General features: G+C 41.5%; 1 protein-coding gene across 1 annotated transcript in view; it reads left to right on the top strand.

The window, feature by feature from the left end:
* LOC139262095 (lateral signaling target protein 2 homolog) overlaps positions 1 to 4,534 on the top strand; it is a 55,265-nt gene extending 50,731 nt beyond the window's left edge. The window contains exons 12-13 of the mRNA XM_070877249.1: positions 1,318 to 1,421; positions 4,365 to 4,534. Of these exons, the coding sequence (XP_070733350.1) occupies positions 1,318 to 1,421; positions 4,365 to 4,496 (236 nt within the window). The 3' untranslated portion in view covers positions 4,497 to 4,534. The remainder of the gene's footprint in view (positions 1 to 1,317; positions 1,422 to 4,364) is intronic.
* The last annotated feature ends 11,743 nt before the right edge of the window (positions 4,535 to 16,277 follow it).

The following is a 16,277-nucleotide window of genomic DNA, read 5'->3' as shown; positions in this document are numbered from 1 at the left end:
GTGTCAATGGCCTTTTGTAAGGTCGAAGGCGGCCATGTAAAAGGGCTGGCGTTGTTCCCTGTATTTTTCTTGCAGCTGTCATGCTGCAAAAATCATGTCAGTTGTGCCCCATAGGGGACGAAATCCGCACTGTGACTCTGGGAGGTGCTCCTCGGCCACAAGGAGAAGACGGGTGAGGAAGACTCTTGCGACAACTTTCCCAGTGGCTGAAAGCAAGGAGACTCCTCTGTAGTTGCCACAGTTGGACTTATCCCCCCCTTTTTTTTTTTAAAGATGGTCACAATCACTGCATCTCTGAGATCTCCCGGCATGCTCTCCTCCCTCCAGAGGAGAGATGAGGTCATGTATTCGCGCCAACAGTGTCTCTCCACCATACTTCAGTGCCTCAGCGGGGATTCTATCTGCTCCCGTAGCCTTGTTGTTCTTGAGCTGTCTTATGGCTTTTCCTACCAGTGTTGGGGTTTTATTGAGGTGGTGGCGAGTAGCATGCTGTGGGATGGAGTGAAGAACCCTCGAGTCAAAGACAGAGTCTCGATTGCGAGATCTTCGAAATGCTCCTTCCAGCAGGCCCTGATGACCTCTGTATCCTTGATGAGTGTTTCCCCATTCTTGGCCAACAGTGGGGTGGGACCTTGGGTGTTTGGACCGTAGGTGGCCTTGACTGCGATGAAGAATCCTCGCACATCATGGTTGTCTGCCAGCTGCTGTATCTCCTGTGCTTTCTCCATCCATCTGTTCTTTAGGTCCCGGGTTCTTTGTTGGACCTCAACCTTGAGCCGTCTGTAATGCTGCTTTGCTGCTCCCGAGTTGGGTTTTTGTTCATTTCCACATCCATTGATGGAAGTATTTAGCACTCTAGTCGACTCTTGCACTTTTACAAGGATGTTTGTACAAATACTATTTTTTTTTCTCAGGATTTGTGTATACATTTTCTGCATTTCTCCTCCTCTCTGGGTCTTTGGTAGACTTGGAGCTCAAAGTTTTCAAATCCTATTTCCTGCTCCATTGAGGGTAAAATTTCTTCATTTGACCTTCACCAAACACATCCATGGAAGAATTTTCTTTGAAATTTGTTGTCTTTTTCTGAGTTACCGTTGGTTAACTTTTTAACACAAGATTGTCTTCAGCAGTCGGCACATAAATTTCATCCAGCTTCCCTTCCCCACACTCAAGAGGTTGCTCCTGTAGATCATCCTGAAATGTGAATCTGAGTTGAGAAGACCAAGTCAGAAGAAGGGCAAATTATTTGTATGTCAGCAGAGTGGTCCATTTTCAGCTTCTGTAGAATTCATGTAAATTGTTTTTCTCCCATTACAGTGCCCCCAGAGTGGATTGCAGACTCTGCCTGCAACCAATGCATGTCTTGTAAAGCACCATTTACAATTGTCAGGAGACGGCATCACTGCAGGAACTGTGGAAAGGTACAGGATTTTAAACATTGGCATGTAAAATTATGATCAAATGTCAGGAGTTGTTTACAAGCATACTTGCATCAAGGATTTTTACTGCCTTCACTGTCAATGGTTTCAGCCAATGTTCTACATCATAGGAGTGACATGTTAATTGTTTATTTAAGCCATTTGAACTTGGTTTTACTACCTTTTTTAATTCCACCAAAATACTGTGCCGCCTTTTGCTTCACTGTTGTACATGTGATATACTTAGTGATCAGTTGTCATTTCACTTAGATTGGTTGAAGTGATAGAAACCATGTGGTTGCATTTTAATTCAGTTTTTTTTTTCCCCTTCATAATTTGAAAAAATAAGGCTCTTGGCAAAAGGTAAAAGTATGCCCTTGAGCTGAAATATGTATCTTTCTGCTACTTTAAAGGCACATGTTTTTCTTTCCCTCCTTGAGTCTGACACCATACTCTGATCAACATGTCAGCAAGTGACCCACTCCAAATGGTCATTGAGAGATGTCTTCTGATTTGACTACCCTTCCCCAGTCCTTTTTAGTGAACTGCCTTACCTCCTCATTACTGTCCGATTGAGATTATGTCTTGTCATTTGGAGTGTTTGCAAGCCAAACCCTTTGTGTAACACTACAATGAGGAGCATCAACAAAATATGTCACTGGGCCACTGTTACTGACGACTGAAAGGATATAGGCAGTACAAGGTTTGTAATCAAATCAAATACAGTAGTACACAGCATCCACATGTGATGGCAATGTGGATGTTGGAAAGTATATGCCTCTTTTTTTTTTTTTTGCTGACAAGATTGTTTTTCAAGAATTGGTGTCTATTTTATGAAAGAACTTGGAGGGGACAGTGAAACAAAGGAAACCACTGAATGGCACTGATCATAGCTCACAGGCACAAGTACATGAGCGGAGTGCTGTGACAAGTGCACTTGACAACTTGTTGATATGTAATGTGTGTATGTTAGTACCAAGAACCAGAAACTTTTATTCTGTAAGGAACAATCTTTGGACTCTGAACCAGAATACCACGGCCAATTATTTTTAATCCTTTCTGGCTACAATTTAATGCACATATTGCTATTTAGAAATTTAGTTTTCATATTGATTTGTCTCAGAAACATAGAAAATAGGTGCAGGAGTAGGTCATTTGGCCCCTCAAGCCTGCACCACCATTCAATATGATCATGGCTGATCATGCATTTCAGTACCCCATTCCTGCTTTCTCTCTATACCCCTTGATCCCTTTAGCCATAACGGCCATATCTAACTCTCTTTTGAATATATCTAACAAACTGGCTTCAACAACTTTCTGTGATAGAGAATTCCACATGCTCGCAACTCCTGAGTGAAGGAGTTTCTCCTCATCTTGGTCCTAAATGGCTTACCCCTAATCCTTAGAATGTGACCCCTGGTTCTGGACTTCCCCAACTTCCGGAACATTCTTCCTGCATCTAACCTGTCCAATCCCGTCAGAATTTTATGTTTCTATGAGATCCCGTCTCATTCTTCTAAATTCCATTGAATATAAGCCTAGTTGATCCAGTCTTATGTCAGCCCTGTCATCCTGGGAATCTGTCTGGTGCACTCCCTCCAATGGCAAGAATGTCCTTCTGCAGATTAGGAGACCAAAACTGTACACAATATTCAAGGTGTGGCCTCACCAAGGCCCTGTACAACTGTAGTAAGACCTCCCTGCTCCTATACTCAAATCCTCTCGCTATGAAGGCCAATGTGTCATTTGCTGCCTTCACTGCCTGCTGTACCTGTGTGCCAACTTTCAATGACTGATGTACCATTCACTAATCTGTCACCATTCAGATGATCTGCCTTCCTGTTTTACCACCGAAGTGGATAACCTCACATTTATCTACATTATACTGCATCTGCCATGTATTTTCCCACTCACCTAACCTGTCCAAGTCACCCTGCAGCCTCTTGGCATCCTCCTCACAGCTCTCACTGCCACTCAGCTTAATGTCATCTGCAAACTTGAAGATACTACATTCAATTCCTTCATCCAAATCATTAATCTATATTGTAAATAGCTGGAGTCCCAGTACTGAACCTTGTGGTACCCCACTAGTCACTGCCTGTCATTCTGAAAAGGACCTGTTTATTCCTACTCTTTGCTTCCTGTCTGCCAACCAGTTCTCTATCCACATCAATACATTACCCCCAATTCCATGTGCTTTAATTTTGCACACTCATCTCTTGTGTGGGATCTTGTCAAAAGCCTTTTGAACGTCCAAATACACCACATCCACTGGTTCTCCCTTATCCACTCTTACTAGTTACATCCTCAAAAAACTCTAGAAGATTTCTCAAGCATGATTTCCCTTTCATAAATCCATGCTGACTTGGACCGATGCTGTCACTGCTTTCCAAATGCGCCAGTACATCCTTAATAATTGATTCCAACATTTTCCCCACCACCGATGTCAGACTATAATTCACTGTTTTCTCTCTTTTTTAAAAAGTGGGGTTACATTAGCTACCCTCCAGTCCATAGGAACTGATCCAGAGTATATAGAATGTTGGAAAATGCCCACCAAAGCATCCACTATTTCTAGGGCCACTTCCTTAAGTACTCTGGGATGCAGACTATCATGCCTTGGGGATTTATCGGCCTTCAATCCCATCAATTTTCCGAACACAATTTGCTGACTAAAGGATTTCCTTTAGTTTCTCCTTCACACTAGATCCTCGGTCCCCTAGTATTTCCGAAAAAGTATACACAAATAACCTATCAGTGTATATACAGGAATTTGTCTTAAAGCAATCTGTAGTATTTAATTTAAAGTTTGGCTTTGCAGGGACACATTGGAAGTTTCACAGCAGACAAAGAGAAATATTCTACTTCCCTGCACTGTTGTCCTTCACCGTCAGGATGATAGATCTGCTGGAAAAGCTCAACCTCCACTTTCTTGTTTTGTTTCAGATCTTCTGTTCCCGCTGTTCCTCCCAATCGGCACCATTACCTTGGTATGGACAGATGAAGCCAGTCCGTGTCTGCACGCACTGTTACACATTTCACCTCACTCCCTGCTACTCCAGTACATCTGCATGCTAACCTGAATTCCAAGCCAGTGAGTCTCGACAGACTTGCAAAGAGACAAGCAATGGAATAAACCCATGGTAATTGTCGGGAATTTGATCCTAGTCAATACAGGAGAACCATCTTCGGACCATCATTACCACAAACTATTGTCCGCAGTCCAATTTTTGTAGTCTCAATCCAATGTACTATCTCTGATCCTAATGCAAATCTATAAAGAACAGCTGTTGTCAATTATTTCTGGAGCGCTCTCTGGTATAAAGGATGTGCTTGGTAACTCAGGTTATTTAATGACTACTGTGTCAATGAATCCTTCCCACTTGGTAAAGAGAATCGGCAATTCCTTTTTGTATGGTTTTAAGGTAGGGAATCATCAAAGGACCTACATTTTCTGAGTATTTGTTTGTGTCGACATACTTCGTTTCTATAAATTGAAATTAATGCATATGGGAAGGAAAAGATCCCGAATATGTAAAACTTCATTAAATCTGACGAATGCGGGATGGCATCAAATCTTCCTCGGCTCAATTGGTATCTTTTGTTGTAGCCTATAGTTCGAATGGGCACACAGATCCATCTGGATAGTCCAGCTTGTTACAATTGCAGTGAAGCAGGCTGGATTGTTAACCCCAGGTAAACGGCATTAGAACAACGTACTGCTAAAGCAGGTACTTCTGTGGCAATTGTATTTTGATGCCCCCAAAATAACTTCTATACAAATTTTAAAAATTAAGAGTACAGAATAACATCTATTTAATCAGTCTGGAGAATTGGGTTTTGGCGCACTATGTATTGATCATACTAGCAGAAAGGAATGTCTGAACATAAGTTTGTTGCCAAGGGCAAAAATCAAAAAAATAATTATGCATTCTTTTTGCTCCTGTGAAATTTATGTGTAAATTTTCAGTAATCTAATTTTGAAAGCTCTTAGCAGTAAATTTTGGCACTTAATATCTGAACACTGAGGTTGGAAGGAAGAGGTTATTGAGGGTTTGGTCTCCTTTTGCTCATAATTTCACTGAAATTAATTTCTGGGACTTGGCTAGTCTGTAGTTCAGGTGATATGGTAATGTTTGTACATACTGATGCACTCAATCACTAATGCATTTATGTTTCCATAACTGTGTACTCCAGTGAAACACCTATAACTAGCCAATTAATGAATTTCAGCCTTTGTTGATATAACTAACCACTTTTGTCAAATGAGCATTCTTCAAGGTTTTAATTGATAGAATGCAGATGAGATTCCCCACCCATGTATAGTTTAGAAGTGATCACCACATAAAAATACCTTGGATCATATTGTCGCCACTCTATTGCTCAGCTTGGCACATCTTTGGCGTCCTCCCTGTTCTCCAAAGTGAAATGTGGACCGAATTAAATGGCTGATTAAACTTTTCTAAACTTTCAAGATTTGTGTAATGAATGTTGGACACAGTGTTGAATAATTTACTTTGCACTAGCTTGTACTTGAGTTCAGGCCACGGTATGTAAATTGAGTCATCAAAGTTGTGTTACAGATCAATGATGCATATTAAATTTGTTAAATTGATGCTATACTGTATGTGAACATATAGTTAGCTTTCCAAAAACCATGCTGCAATTGCATTGGAATTACATTTGCAGTACATCAATGTTTCAATTGAAACTCTAATTGCAAGTTTTGTTGTGTACTCTGCCATATATCCTTGTATTTCAGGAAAAAAAATTGCACTTTTGTACAAATGATAAACTGGATGTGCTGAGAGATGTTTACTGAAAGTCAGGGGAATGTTCTATTTTATTTTGGTTAATGCACTGTATGTATAACCTTAGACACTAATCGATTTGGAGTCCTTCAGCCAGTGAAAACTTCTTAAATTGCAATGAGAGGTTTCACAAAACAAATGAATGTAATTTTAAATTGTGACTGACATGTAACCTTCAATGTCTTTTTTTTTAAATGAACAATGCTGAATATATTAATTCCCCATTGCTCAGTCTAGATTTCCTACCGTGTAAAATTGGAGGAACATGCATACAGAGACCTTAAAGGGAACAAGTCATGGATTAAAGTAATATTGGGTTTATGACCTTTTGGAAATGTTTTACATTCAGATAGAAACTCTGCTGTTTTTTCTTCTGAAAAGTGCCAGCTCTGACCTAGGTTGTTGAGGGAACACTGAATTGTTTACCTCACTTCAACTTTGCCAACTGACCTTAATTGTTATCTCCAAGCTGTAGTGCAACATCTGCAGTTACATTTTGTTAATGCTCTTAATAATTACCAAGATGTGCTGTTACATACCTCAAACCTAATATTTTGCACACTAAACTGAACATGTTACAAGAGGCTGCATTAATCCCATTTGAGTCTGTGGCCCAGCAACTTTTTCACAGCTTCAGGCCATCTGGGTTATGGGGGAAGCTAGTTCTAGGATAAACTCTCGCCATTCCCTGACAGTGTGATATAAAGTATTTGTTTTAATTGCTCATGTATTTAGGGAATAACAACTGTTGGAAAGACGGGAGATTTCGTTCATAATCATCGCTCTATAAATATTGAATGTCTCTTCCTCCTTCCCATAATTTTTAAACTTTCACTTTTCTAATAACTTTTCTTTTTGGATTACTTTAAAGGGAGAATGTTATATTCCCCTTCCCCAAAAAACCTATACCAGTGTGCATGGCTATATATTTTATCACAAGTCTTAAGTAATAATATGAGTTAAGGTGACCCCAACCAAGAAGCATCCAGTGCTTCTATAGGGTGATAAATGCCTTGCCTATAAAAAGGTGAACTGCATGTTGGCCTGCACTACAGCTGAAACCTACAACTAGAATGGTATAGAGCATACAAATGAGCTCATTATCTTTATAATCATTTATAAAATGCAAAGAATGACACCTGTTAGCTTCTCAGCATTTGTCTCAAACATATTTGTATATTGTAACTTTTCTTCAATTCATGTTTTCATTTTTTTGTATTAAATACAATTTAAATGAATCTTCGCTGCTTTCAAATAAAATGTATACAAGATATCCTTAATGTGCTTGCTTTCTTTCAATTCAGTGGTATTGCATATAGGATTTGCTCTTATTGAATTGGATTGTCCATGTTGGAAAGTGGTGATGTGAGCAAATCCTTGACTAGTTTTACAGTAGGTGGTGAAATCTACTTAGTTTTTAATTATTCATTCATGGGATGTGGGTGTTGCTGGCAAGGCTGGCATATATTGCCTTTTAAAGTGGTGGTGAGCTGCCTTCTTGAATCACTCTTGTCTGCTTTATTGACTGCAAGAAGTCAGCCATTTGACTTTTTGCAAACCACTCTTTCTACACTGAGTTTTCAGTTACAGCATTAAGTTCAATTGGCAAAATGGTTAACTAAAAAATAATTCTAAGCATAAAAATCCAAATGCCTGGGGAATGAAGTGAGCCAAGTGGAGAATGTCACTCGGAGTACCTTGAGTATAGTAATCACAACGCAAGTTCTAGATTAGTTATGGAGAAGGAACAACATAGAATTAAAAATACTGAACTGGATGAGGGCTAATTTCAGTGAGGGATCTGGCCTGGGTAAATTGGACTCCTACTGGCAGGCAGATGCACATTGGGCAGCCTTTAAAGGGAAGATGGTTCAGGTACAGTCTAGATACATTCCCACAAGGGAAAAAGGAGGGCAAGCAAAGCAAGAGCTCCTTGGATGATGACAGTTAGTAGGATGAAGCAGAAAAAGAGGGCGTAAGACATATCAGCTTGATAATACAAGGGCGAATCAGGCTGAATATAAAAAGTACAGGGAACAAGTGAAAAAGCAATAAAGGGGTATCAAGACAGTATGAGATTCGATTGGCAGCTGACATAAAAGGCAATACAAAGATCTTAAAGGCATATTAACAGTAAAAGGGTAGTCAGGAGTGCTGAGGCCAATTGGGGACTAAAATAGAGTTCAATTGTTGGTGGGAGAAGACATAGCTGAGGTACTAAATAAGTACTTTGCATCGATGTTTACCAAGGAAGAGGACTTGGCTATGGTAAACTAGGAGATTGCCAAGGTACTGGATGAGATTAAAAATAGAGGAACTACTAGGAAGGCTGGCAGTACTTGAAGTAAAATGGGATGCATCCTAGATTGCTGAGGGAAGTAAGGGTGAACATTTGGAATTTCAACAACTTGTATTTATATAGCGCCTTGAATGTAGTGGAACATCCCAAGGTGCTTCACGAGTACTATGAGAGAAAACATTTGACACCAAGCCAACAAGGAGAAATTAGGGCAGGTGACTCAAACTTGGTCAAAGAGGTAGATTTTAAGGAGTGATTTGAAGGAGGAGAGGCAGAAGGGTTTAGGCAGGGAATTCCAGAGTTTAGGGCCGAGACAGCAAATGGCACGGCCATCAATGGTTGAGCGATTTATAATCAGGGATGCTGACAGAGGGCAGAATTAGAGGAGTGCAGACATCTCTGGGGAGTTGGAGGAGATTAGAGATGGGGAGAGGAGAGGCCAAGGAGGTATTTGAAAACCAGTATGAGAATTTTGAAATCGAGGCGTTGCTTAACCAGCAGCCAATGTAGGTCAGTGACCACAGGGGTGATGGGTGAGCGGGACTTGGTGCGAGTTAGGACACGGGCAGCTGAGTTTTGGATCATCTCTAATTTCGGTAGCGTAGAATATGGGAGGCCAGCCATGAGTGAGTTGGAATAGTCAAGTCTAGACATGGATGAGGACTTCAGCAGCGGATGAACTGAGGCACGAGCGGAGACGGGCAATGTTAGAGATGGAAATAGGCGGTCTTAATTATGCTGCGGCTATGTGGTTGAAAGCTCATTTCAGCGTCAAATATGACACCAAGGTTGTGAACCGTCTGGTTCAGCCTCACTCAGAAGTTGGGGATAGGGATGGAGTCAGTGAAAAAGGGTTCATTTGCGGGGACTGAAAAATGGCTTCGGTCTTCCCAATATTCTATTGGAGAAAATTTGATAAGCAGCCTGACAATTTAGAGACCGAGGAGAAGTCGAAAGAAGTGGTGAGGTGGAGCTGGATGTCATCAGCATACATGTGGAAAAGGATGCTGTTTTCAGATGTCACCAAGGGGCAACATGTAGATGAGAAATAGGAGGGGGCCAAAGATAGATGCTTGAGAACCTACAAGGGAGCAAGCTCTCTTAGATCTGGTCCTGTGTAATGAGACAGGAAAAATAAACTATCTCCTAGTAAAAGATCCTCTCGGAATGAGTGATCACAGTATGGTTGAATTTGTGATACAGATTGAGGGTGAGGAAATTGTCAAACGAGCGTACTATGCTTAAACAAGGGACTACAGTGGGATGAGGGCAGAGTTGGCTAAAGTAGACTGGAAACACAGACTAAACGGTGGCACAATTGAGGAACAGTGGAGGACTTTTAAGGAGCTCTTTCATAGTGCGCAACAAAAATATATTCCAGTGAAAAAGAAGGGCGGTAAGAGAAGGGATAACCAGCCGTGGATAACCAAGGAAATAAAGGAGAGTATCAAATTAAAAACCAATGCGTATAAGGTGGCCAAGGTTAGTGGGAAACTAGAAGATTGGGAACATTTTAAACAGCAAAGAATGACTAAAAAAAGCAATAAAGGAAAGATAGATTACGAAGGTAAACTTGCGCAAAACATAAAAACAGATAGTAAAAGCTTTTACAGATATATAAAATGGAAAAGAGTGACTAAAGTAAATGTTGGTCCCTTAGAAGATGAGAAGGGGGATTTAATAATGGGAAATGTGGAAATGGCTGAGACCTTAAACAATTATTTTGCTTCGGTCTTCACAGTGGAAGACACAAAAACCATGCCAGAAATTGCTGGTAACAAGAATGTGGGAAGGGAGGACCTTGAGACAATCACTCACTAGTGGGGTAGTGCTGGACAGGCTAATGGGACTCAAGGTAGACAAGTTCCCTGGTCCTGATGAAATGCATCCCAGGGTATTAAGAGATGGCAGAAGTTATAGCCGATGCATTTGTTATAATCTACCAAAATTCTCTGGACTCTGGGGAGGTACCAGCAGATTGGAAAGCAGCTAATGTAACTCCTCTGTTTAAAAAAAGGGGGCAGACAAAAGGCAGGTAACTATAGGCCAGTTAGTTTAACATCTGAAGTGGGGAAAATGCTTGAAACTATCATTAAGGAAGAAATAGCAGGACATCTAGATAGGAATAGTGCAATCAAGCAGACACAGCATGGATTCATGAAGGGGAAATCATGTTTAACTAATTTACTGGAATTCTTTGACGATATAACGAGCATGGTGCATAGAGGTGTACTGATGGATATGGTGTATTTAGATTTCCAAAAGGCATTCGATAAGGTGCCACATAAAAGGTTACTGCAGAAGATAGAGGTACGCGGAGTCAGAGGAAATGTATTAGCATGGATAGAGAATTGGTTGGTGAACAGAAAGCAGAGAGTCTGGATAAATGGGTCCTTTTCAGGTTGGAAATCGGTGGTTAGTGGTGTGCCACAGGATCGGTGCTGGAACCATAACGGTTTACAATATACATTGATGACCTGGAAGAGGGGACAGAGTGTAGTGTAAAAAAATTTGCAGATGACACTTAGATTAGTGGGAAAGCGGGTTGTGTAGAGGACACAGAGAGGCTGCAAAGAGATTTAGATTGGTTAAGCGAATGGGCTAAGGTTTGGCAGATGGAATACAATGTCGGAAAGTGTGAGGTCATCCACCTTGGGGGGGGAAAAAAACAGTAAAAGGGAATATTATTTGAATGGGGAGAAATTACAACATGCTGAGGTGCAGAGGGACCTGGGGGTCCTTGTGCATGAAACTCTTTTAGGATCCTTGTGCATGAATCCCAAATAGTTGGTTTGCAGGTGCAGCAGGTAATCAGGAAGGCAAATGGAATGTTGACCTTCATTGCGAGAGGGATGGAGTACAAAAGCAGGGAGGTCCTGCTGCAACTGTATAGGGTATTGGTAAGGCCGCACCTGCAGTACTGCGTGCAGTTTTGGTCACCTTACTTAAGGAAGGATATACTGGCTTTGGAGGGGGTAGAGAGACGATTTACTCGGCTGATTCTGGAGATGAGGGGGTTACCTTATGATGATAGATTGAGTAGACTGGGTCTTTACTCGTTGGAGTTCAGAAGGATGAGGGGTGATCTTATAGAAACATTTAAAATAATGAAAGGGATAGACAAGATAGAGGCAGAGAGGTTGTTTCCACTGGTAGGGGAGACTAGAACTAGGGGGCACAGCCTCAAAATACGGGGGAGCCAATTTAAAACCGAGTTGAGAAGGAATTTCTTCTCCCAGAGGGCTGTGAATCTGTGGAGTTCTCTGCCCAAGGAAGCAGTTGAGGCGAGCTCATTGAATGTATTCAAGTTACGGATATAGATTTTTAACCAATAAGGGAATTAAGGGTTACGGGGAGAGGGCGGGTAAGTGGAGCTGAGTCCACGGCCAGATCAGCCATGATCTTATTGAATGGCGGAGCAGGCTCGAGGGGCTAGATGGTCTACTCCTGTTCCTAATTCTTATGTTGAGGGGAGACCAGCGGTAACGATGCAGAGGTGGGAAAAGACATCATTGCAGGTGATTCTCTGGCTACGATTAGATAGATAAGAATGGAACCAGGCAAGTGCAGTCCCACCCTTTAACCTTTGGTGTACTTATTTTTTTTCTTCCAAGACGAATGAAGGAATGTTATATACACGTACACTTAAGTTAATGGCCCGATATAACTTTGTTTTCACTTGTCAAGGCTGTTGAGCTGTCAGTGTTTATTTTGAAGATGTTGAGCAGCTTTTGGAAGTTTTCTAGGTTGGTGTGCATGTTAAATGGCAAAACTAAAAGTTCAAATGATGAGGACTTGCTGTTCAAGAGGCAGCTGTATCCGAAGATGATAAAAGTATGTGTTACGTGGAATACATTGCTGGCACAAGCAGTGTGCACGCATTCACTGCAAACATCTAAAAAGGAGCTGGACGAGTTCCTGTTTGCACCATGGGGCTGAAATTGCGGTCGGAGACTTCCTGTGGGCAATTGCCTCCAACCTGAAACATTTCTACCTAGTAGTCCGGGAGGCGCTTGCGATTCCATTGGGGAGGCCTTCTCGTCCCGCACTCCGAAGCGCGCTCCTATCCTCCAGGTTCCCACGCAGAAGATGCAGTCACGTACCTACGAGTTCTCATTACTATTAATGGGGGGGGGAAACAAAAAACAGACCTCACATAATTAAAATTAAAGTTAATAAATATCCTGTAGGGAAAAAAATTAAGTTTTTTAAATTATTGTTAAATAACATCGTGGGTAGGATTTTTTTACAAATGTTTTTTTAATTTAATTTAATTATATTTATGTTTTTAAACACTTATGACTGTAAAAGTAGGCCAAGCGCCTGCTTTTTGAGGACAAGAATATTGAGGACATTTACTGGGCAAGTTTTATGGGTAAATACCGCAATCTTGCCCAAGCAAATGTCCTCGCTCCCGAGATGCGGATCAAGAGCGGAAAAGCCAGTTTTCAGCGCATGCGCATTGTGTGCTGAAAACCGGCTTTTCCGATGTCTTCTCGGGTCCGTAGAAACTTCAGACAGACGTGGGAAGATCGGGATTTCCAGGCCCATATAAAAAAGGTCGGTAGATGAATAGTGGTTAGTGTCACCAATCTCTGATTTCCTGCGGCTTGCTTTATCACCTTGAGGAATTTTCCAGCGTATTTCTCCAAATTGGTTTAAAGATTTTTTTCCTCCTGTTTTTTGCCTCTCATAGGAGATAGGCCCGGATTTTGCAGTCAGCGGTGACGGAGCAGCGCTTGTCGTTCACTATGTTGACAGCTGCCCACAAAGTTTTCGTGAACTTGAACATAGAATTGCTGTCAGAGCGTGTTTGATCCAGCAAGGAAGATGGGATTACAAGATTAGAGACAGACAGAAAAAGTTGTTAAATGTATTTTTTTTGTTACATCTCCACCAATGAGACTCCACAAAATTAAATTGTCAGAGCCAGAGAAGTTGTTTGGCAGCAATTATGACTAATCACACTTAACTTCATTGACACCTGCATGGACCAGCCGTAATGTTTTCTGCCGTGTTTAATGGATAACTAGCAACGATCTGATTCCACTGCTTTCTCTGAAGATTTTTTTTACTTTAATATAATACTTTTATCTTGTTGATAACAAACTCAGCTGTTACACTGCAATAAAGTATCAGCCATCATCATAGGCAGTCCCTCAAAATCGAGGAAGACTTGCTTCCACTCAGTTCTCAGGTGAATAAACAGACAATATGGCAGTTACAGTCTCTGTCGCAGGTGGGACAGACAGTGGTTGAAGGAAAGGGTGGATGGGGAGTCTAGTTTGCTGCACGCTCCTTCTGCTATCTGCGTTTGGTTTCTGTATGCTCTCAGCGACGAGACTAGAGATACTCAGCGTCCTCCTGGATGCTTTTCCTCCACTGAAGGCGGTCTTTGGCCAGGGATTCCCAGGTGCTGGTGGGGATGTTGCACTTTATCAAGAAGGCTTTGAAGGGGTCATTAAAGTGTTTCCCCTGCCCACCTCGGGCTCACTTGCCGTGTAGGAGTTCCGAGTAGAATACTTGCTTTGGGAGTCTCGTGTCGGGCATGCAGACGACAAGGCCTGTCCAATGGATCTGGTCATGTGGTGTCAGTGCTTCGATGCTGAGGATGGTGGTACTTCTCCAGCGCTTTGAGATGCCTATTGTACATTACACTCTATTGCCACTGAAGCACCGCAACTGGGTTCTACTGTTGCGCTCAACCTATTCCTTGTTTACATGTTGTCCCTCTGAATAATTTACTGCCTGGGTTTAAACTGAAACAACACCTTTTAATTGTCATGGAAATAATTTCTAAGTTGAAAAAAATGCATTAAATTCAGTCCTTTTCAGCAAAATATGAAGCTGCTGCAGATAGCCTGCTGGTGGCACTACTGAGCTTACTATGTCCTTCTCTTCACCACCAACAGGAATTTAGCAGTAGAGCAGGCACAATTCCTTTATGTTCCTGTTAATTCTTTGTGCCGACAATTCCTGTTTTATAGGCTCTGATACCCACCCATTCCATGTTAGACATCATTGCTTGAACAGACAAAGCTACTTACCTAGCCTGTTCCTAGGGACCTAGTTACATTAACTTGGCTTGTACGAAGGTGAAAAACCATGGTATGTCTCAACTACGCTTCAAATTCCACATCGTTGCCACCATCAAGGCTGCAGCAAGCCTTTAGCTAAGTGGTAGTAATCCCACCTGCCCCAGAAACTGTAGGGTTCAAATCCTGCTCAAGTCAGTCCAGGCAAGTAGAGATTCCAGCTCTTAATTCTGGATTGACATCCAGTGGGATACCCTCACTTGATGGGCGTGGGTGTCCACCCCTCATTGTATGGGTTGTGGGAGCTCATAACCCCCACTCCTGCCATATAGGACTGATTATAACCATGGAAGGAGCATTCACATTGTGGCCTATCAGATGATTAATCTGCAAATCTTTACACTATTCTCAAAGGGAAGAGTGTAAAGATACAGAAACAGTCACCAAGGCTGCTTATTTCCACCTTAGCAACATCACTCACTTCTATTGAAACCTCCAAGCTCAATTATTCCAATACTCTCATTGCATCCTGTGTTCTGCACTTTACAAATTGCAGTTTGTCGAAAACACAGTCCCTTACACAAAACATTATCTGGTGTTTATCTCATGTGCTGTGTGCAAATTTGTTGCCATCATTGTCTATATAGCAATAGTGACTATGCTTTAAAGGTGATTCATTGGCAGTTCGAGACATCCTGAGGACATTAAATGTTACCTCAATGCAACTTTTATATTTATCTCTTATAATTCTTGATTTGCTGTTTGTCACATTTAGTAAAGCTTTGCGACACTTAGCGTTACTTATTAAAAGTAATATCTGCACTAGTACGTGACTATTATACTTACAAGTCAGAAGGTTGTGGTTTCAAGTCCCACTCCAAGCATTTGAGCACATGAATCTAGGCTGACACTCTGGTGCAGTGCTGAGTGAGCGTTGCACTGTCGGAGGTGCCATCTTTCAGATGAGACGGAAAACCGAGGCCCCATCTACTCTCTCTGGTAGATGTAAAAGATCCTATGGCACTATATCGAAGAGGAGGCGGGGAGTTATCTCCCGTGCCCTGGCCAATATTTATCCCTCAATCAACACAACAAAAACAGATTGCCTGGTCATTATCACATTGTGGGAGTGTGCTGTGCACAAGTTGGCTGCCACGTTTCCCACATTACAAAATTGACTACACTCAAAGTACTTCATTGGCTGTAATGCAATTTGAGATGTCTGTTGGTCATGAAAGGCACAATATCAATGCAAGTCTTATTTTATTTAATTGACTTCTCCAGCTATAGGAGGCACTGTTTGAAATTTGCATATCCCAGTTGTATTCACATGACTAGCCTCCTGAAATACTCTGCTAGAAATAGTCAAGATAAGTATATTTAAAAATGTACATATTTGCAAAGTTTGTAGCAAATTTTATTTAAAAATGTTCTCCTCGGTTTTAATTCCAGCCACAAAGCTCCTCTTCCTGTTCTACTTGTCATCATGGACTCTTGGCCTACTTTCCCTGACATGGTAGCATTTATTTTTGTGTTGTAAGCTAATGATTTTTTTCTGCAATGGGTATTTGATGCTATCTTCTGATGATTCAGAAGACGGAGAGAACCCCCAAATCTATCAATATTTGCAGGGAGTCACCCAAAAGCCTGCCAAAATGTGCAGGGGTATCCTTCCAGTAAAAGGTTTGGAAACCACTGGTCTAGTCCCAACAGC

Source organism: Pristiophorus japonicus, chromosome 4 (assembly GCF_044704955.1).
Source record: "Pristiophorus japonicus isolate sPriJap1 chromosome 4, sPriJap1.hap1, whole genome shotgun sequence".
NCBI classification, from domain to species: domain Eukaryota; kingdom Metazoa; phylum Chordata; class Chondrichthyes; family Pristiophoridae; genus Pristiophorus; species Pristiophorus japonicus.
Note: the sequence above shows the minus strand (reverse complement) of the source record. Positions and strands in the feature narration are given on the sequence as shown.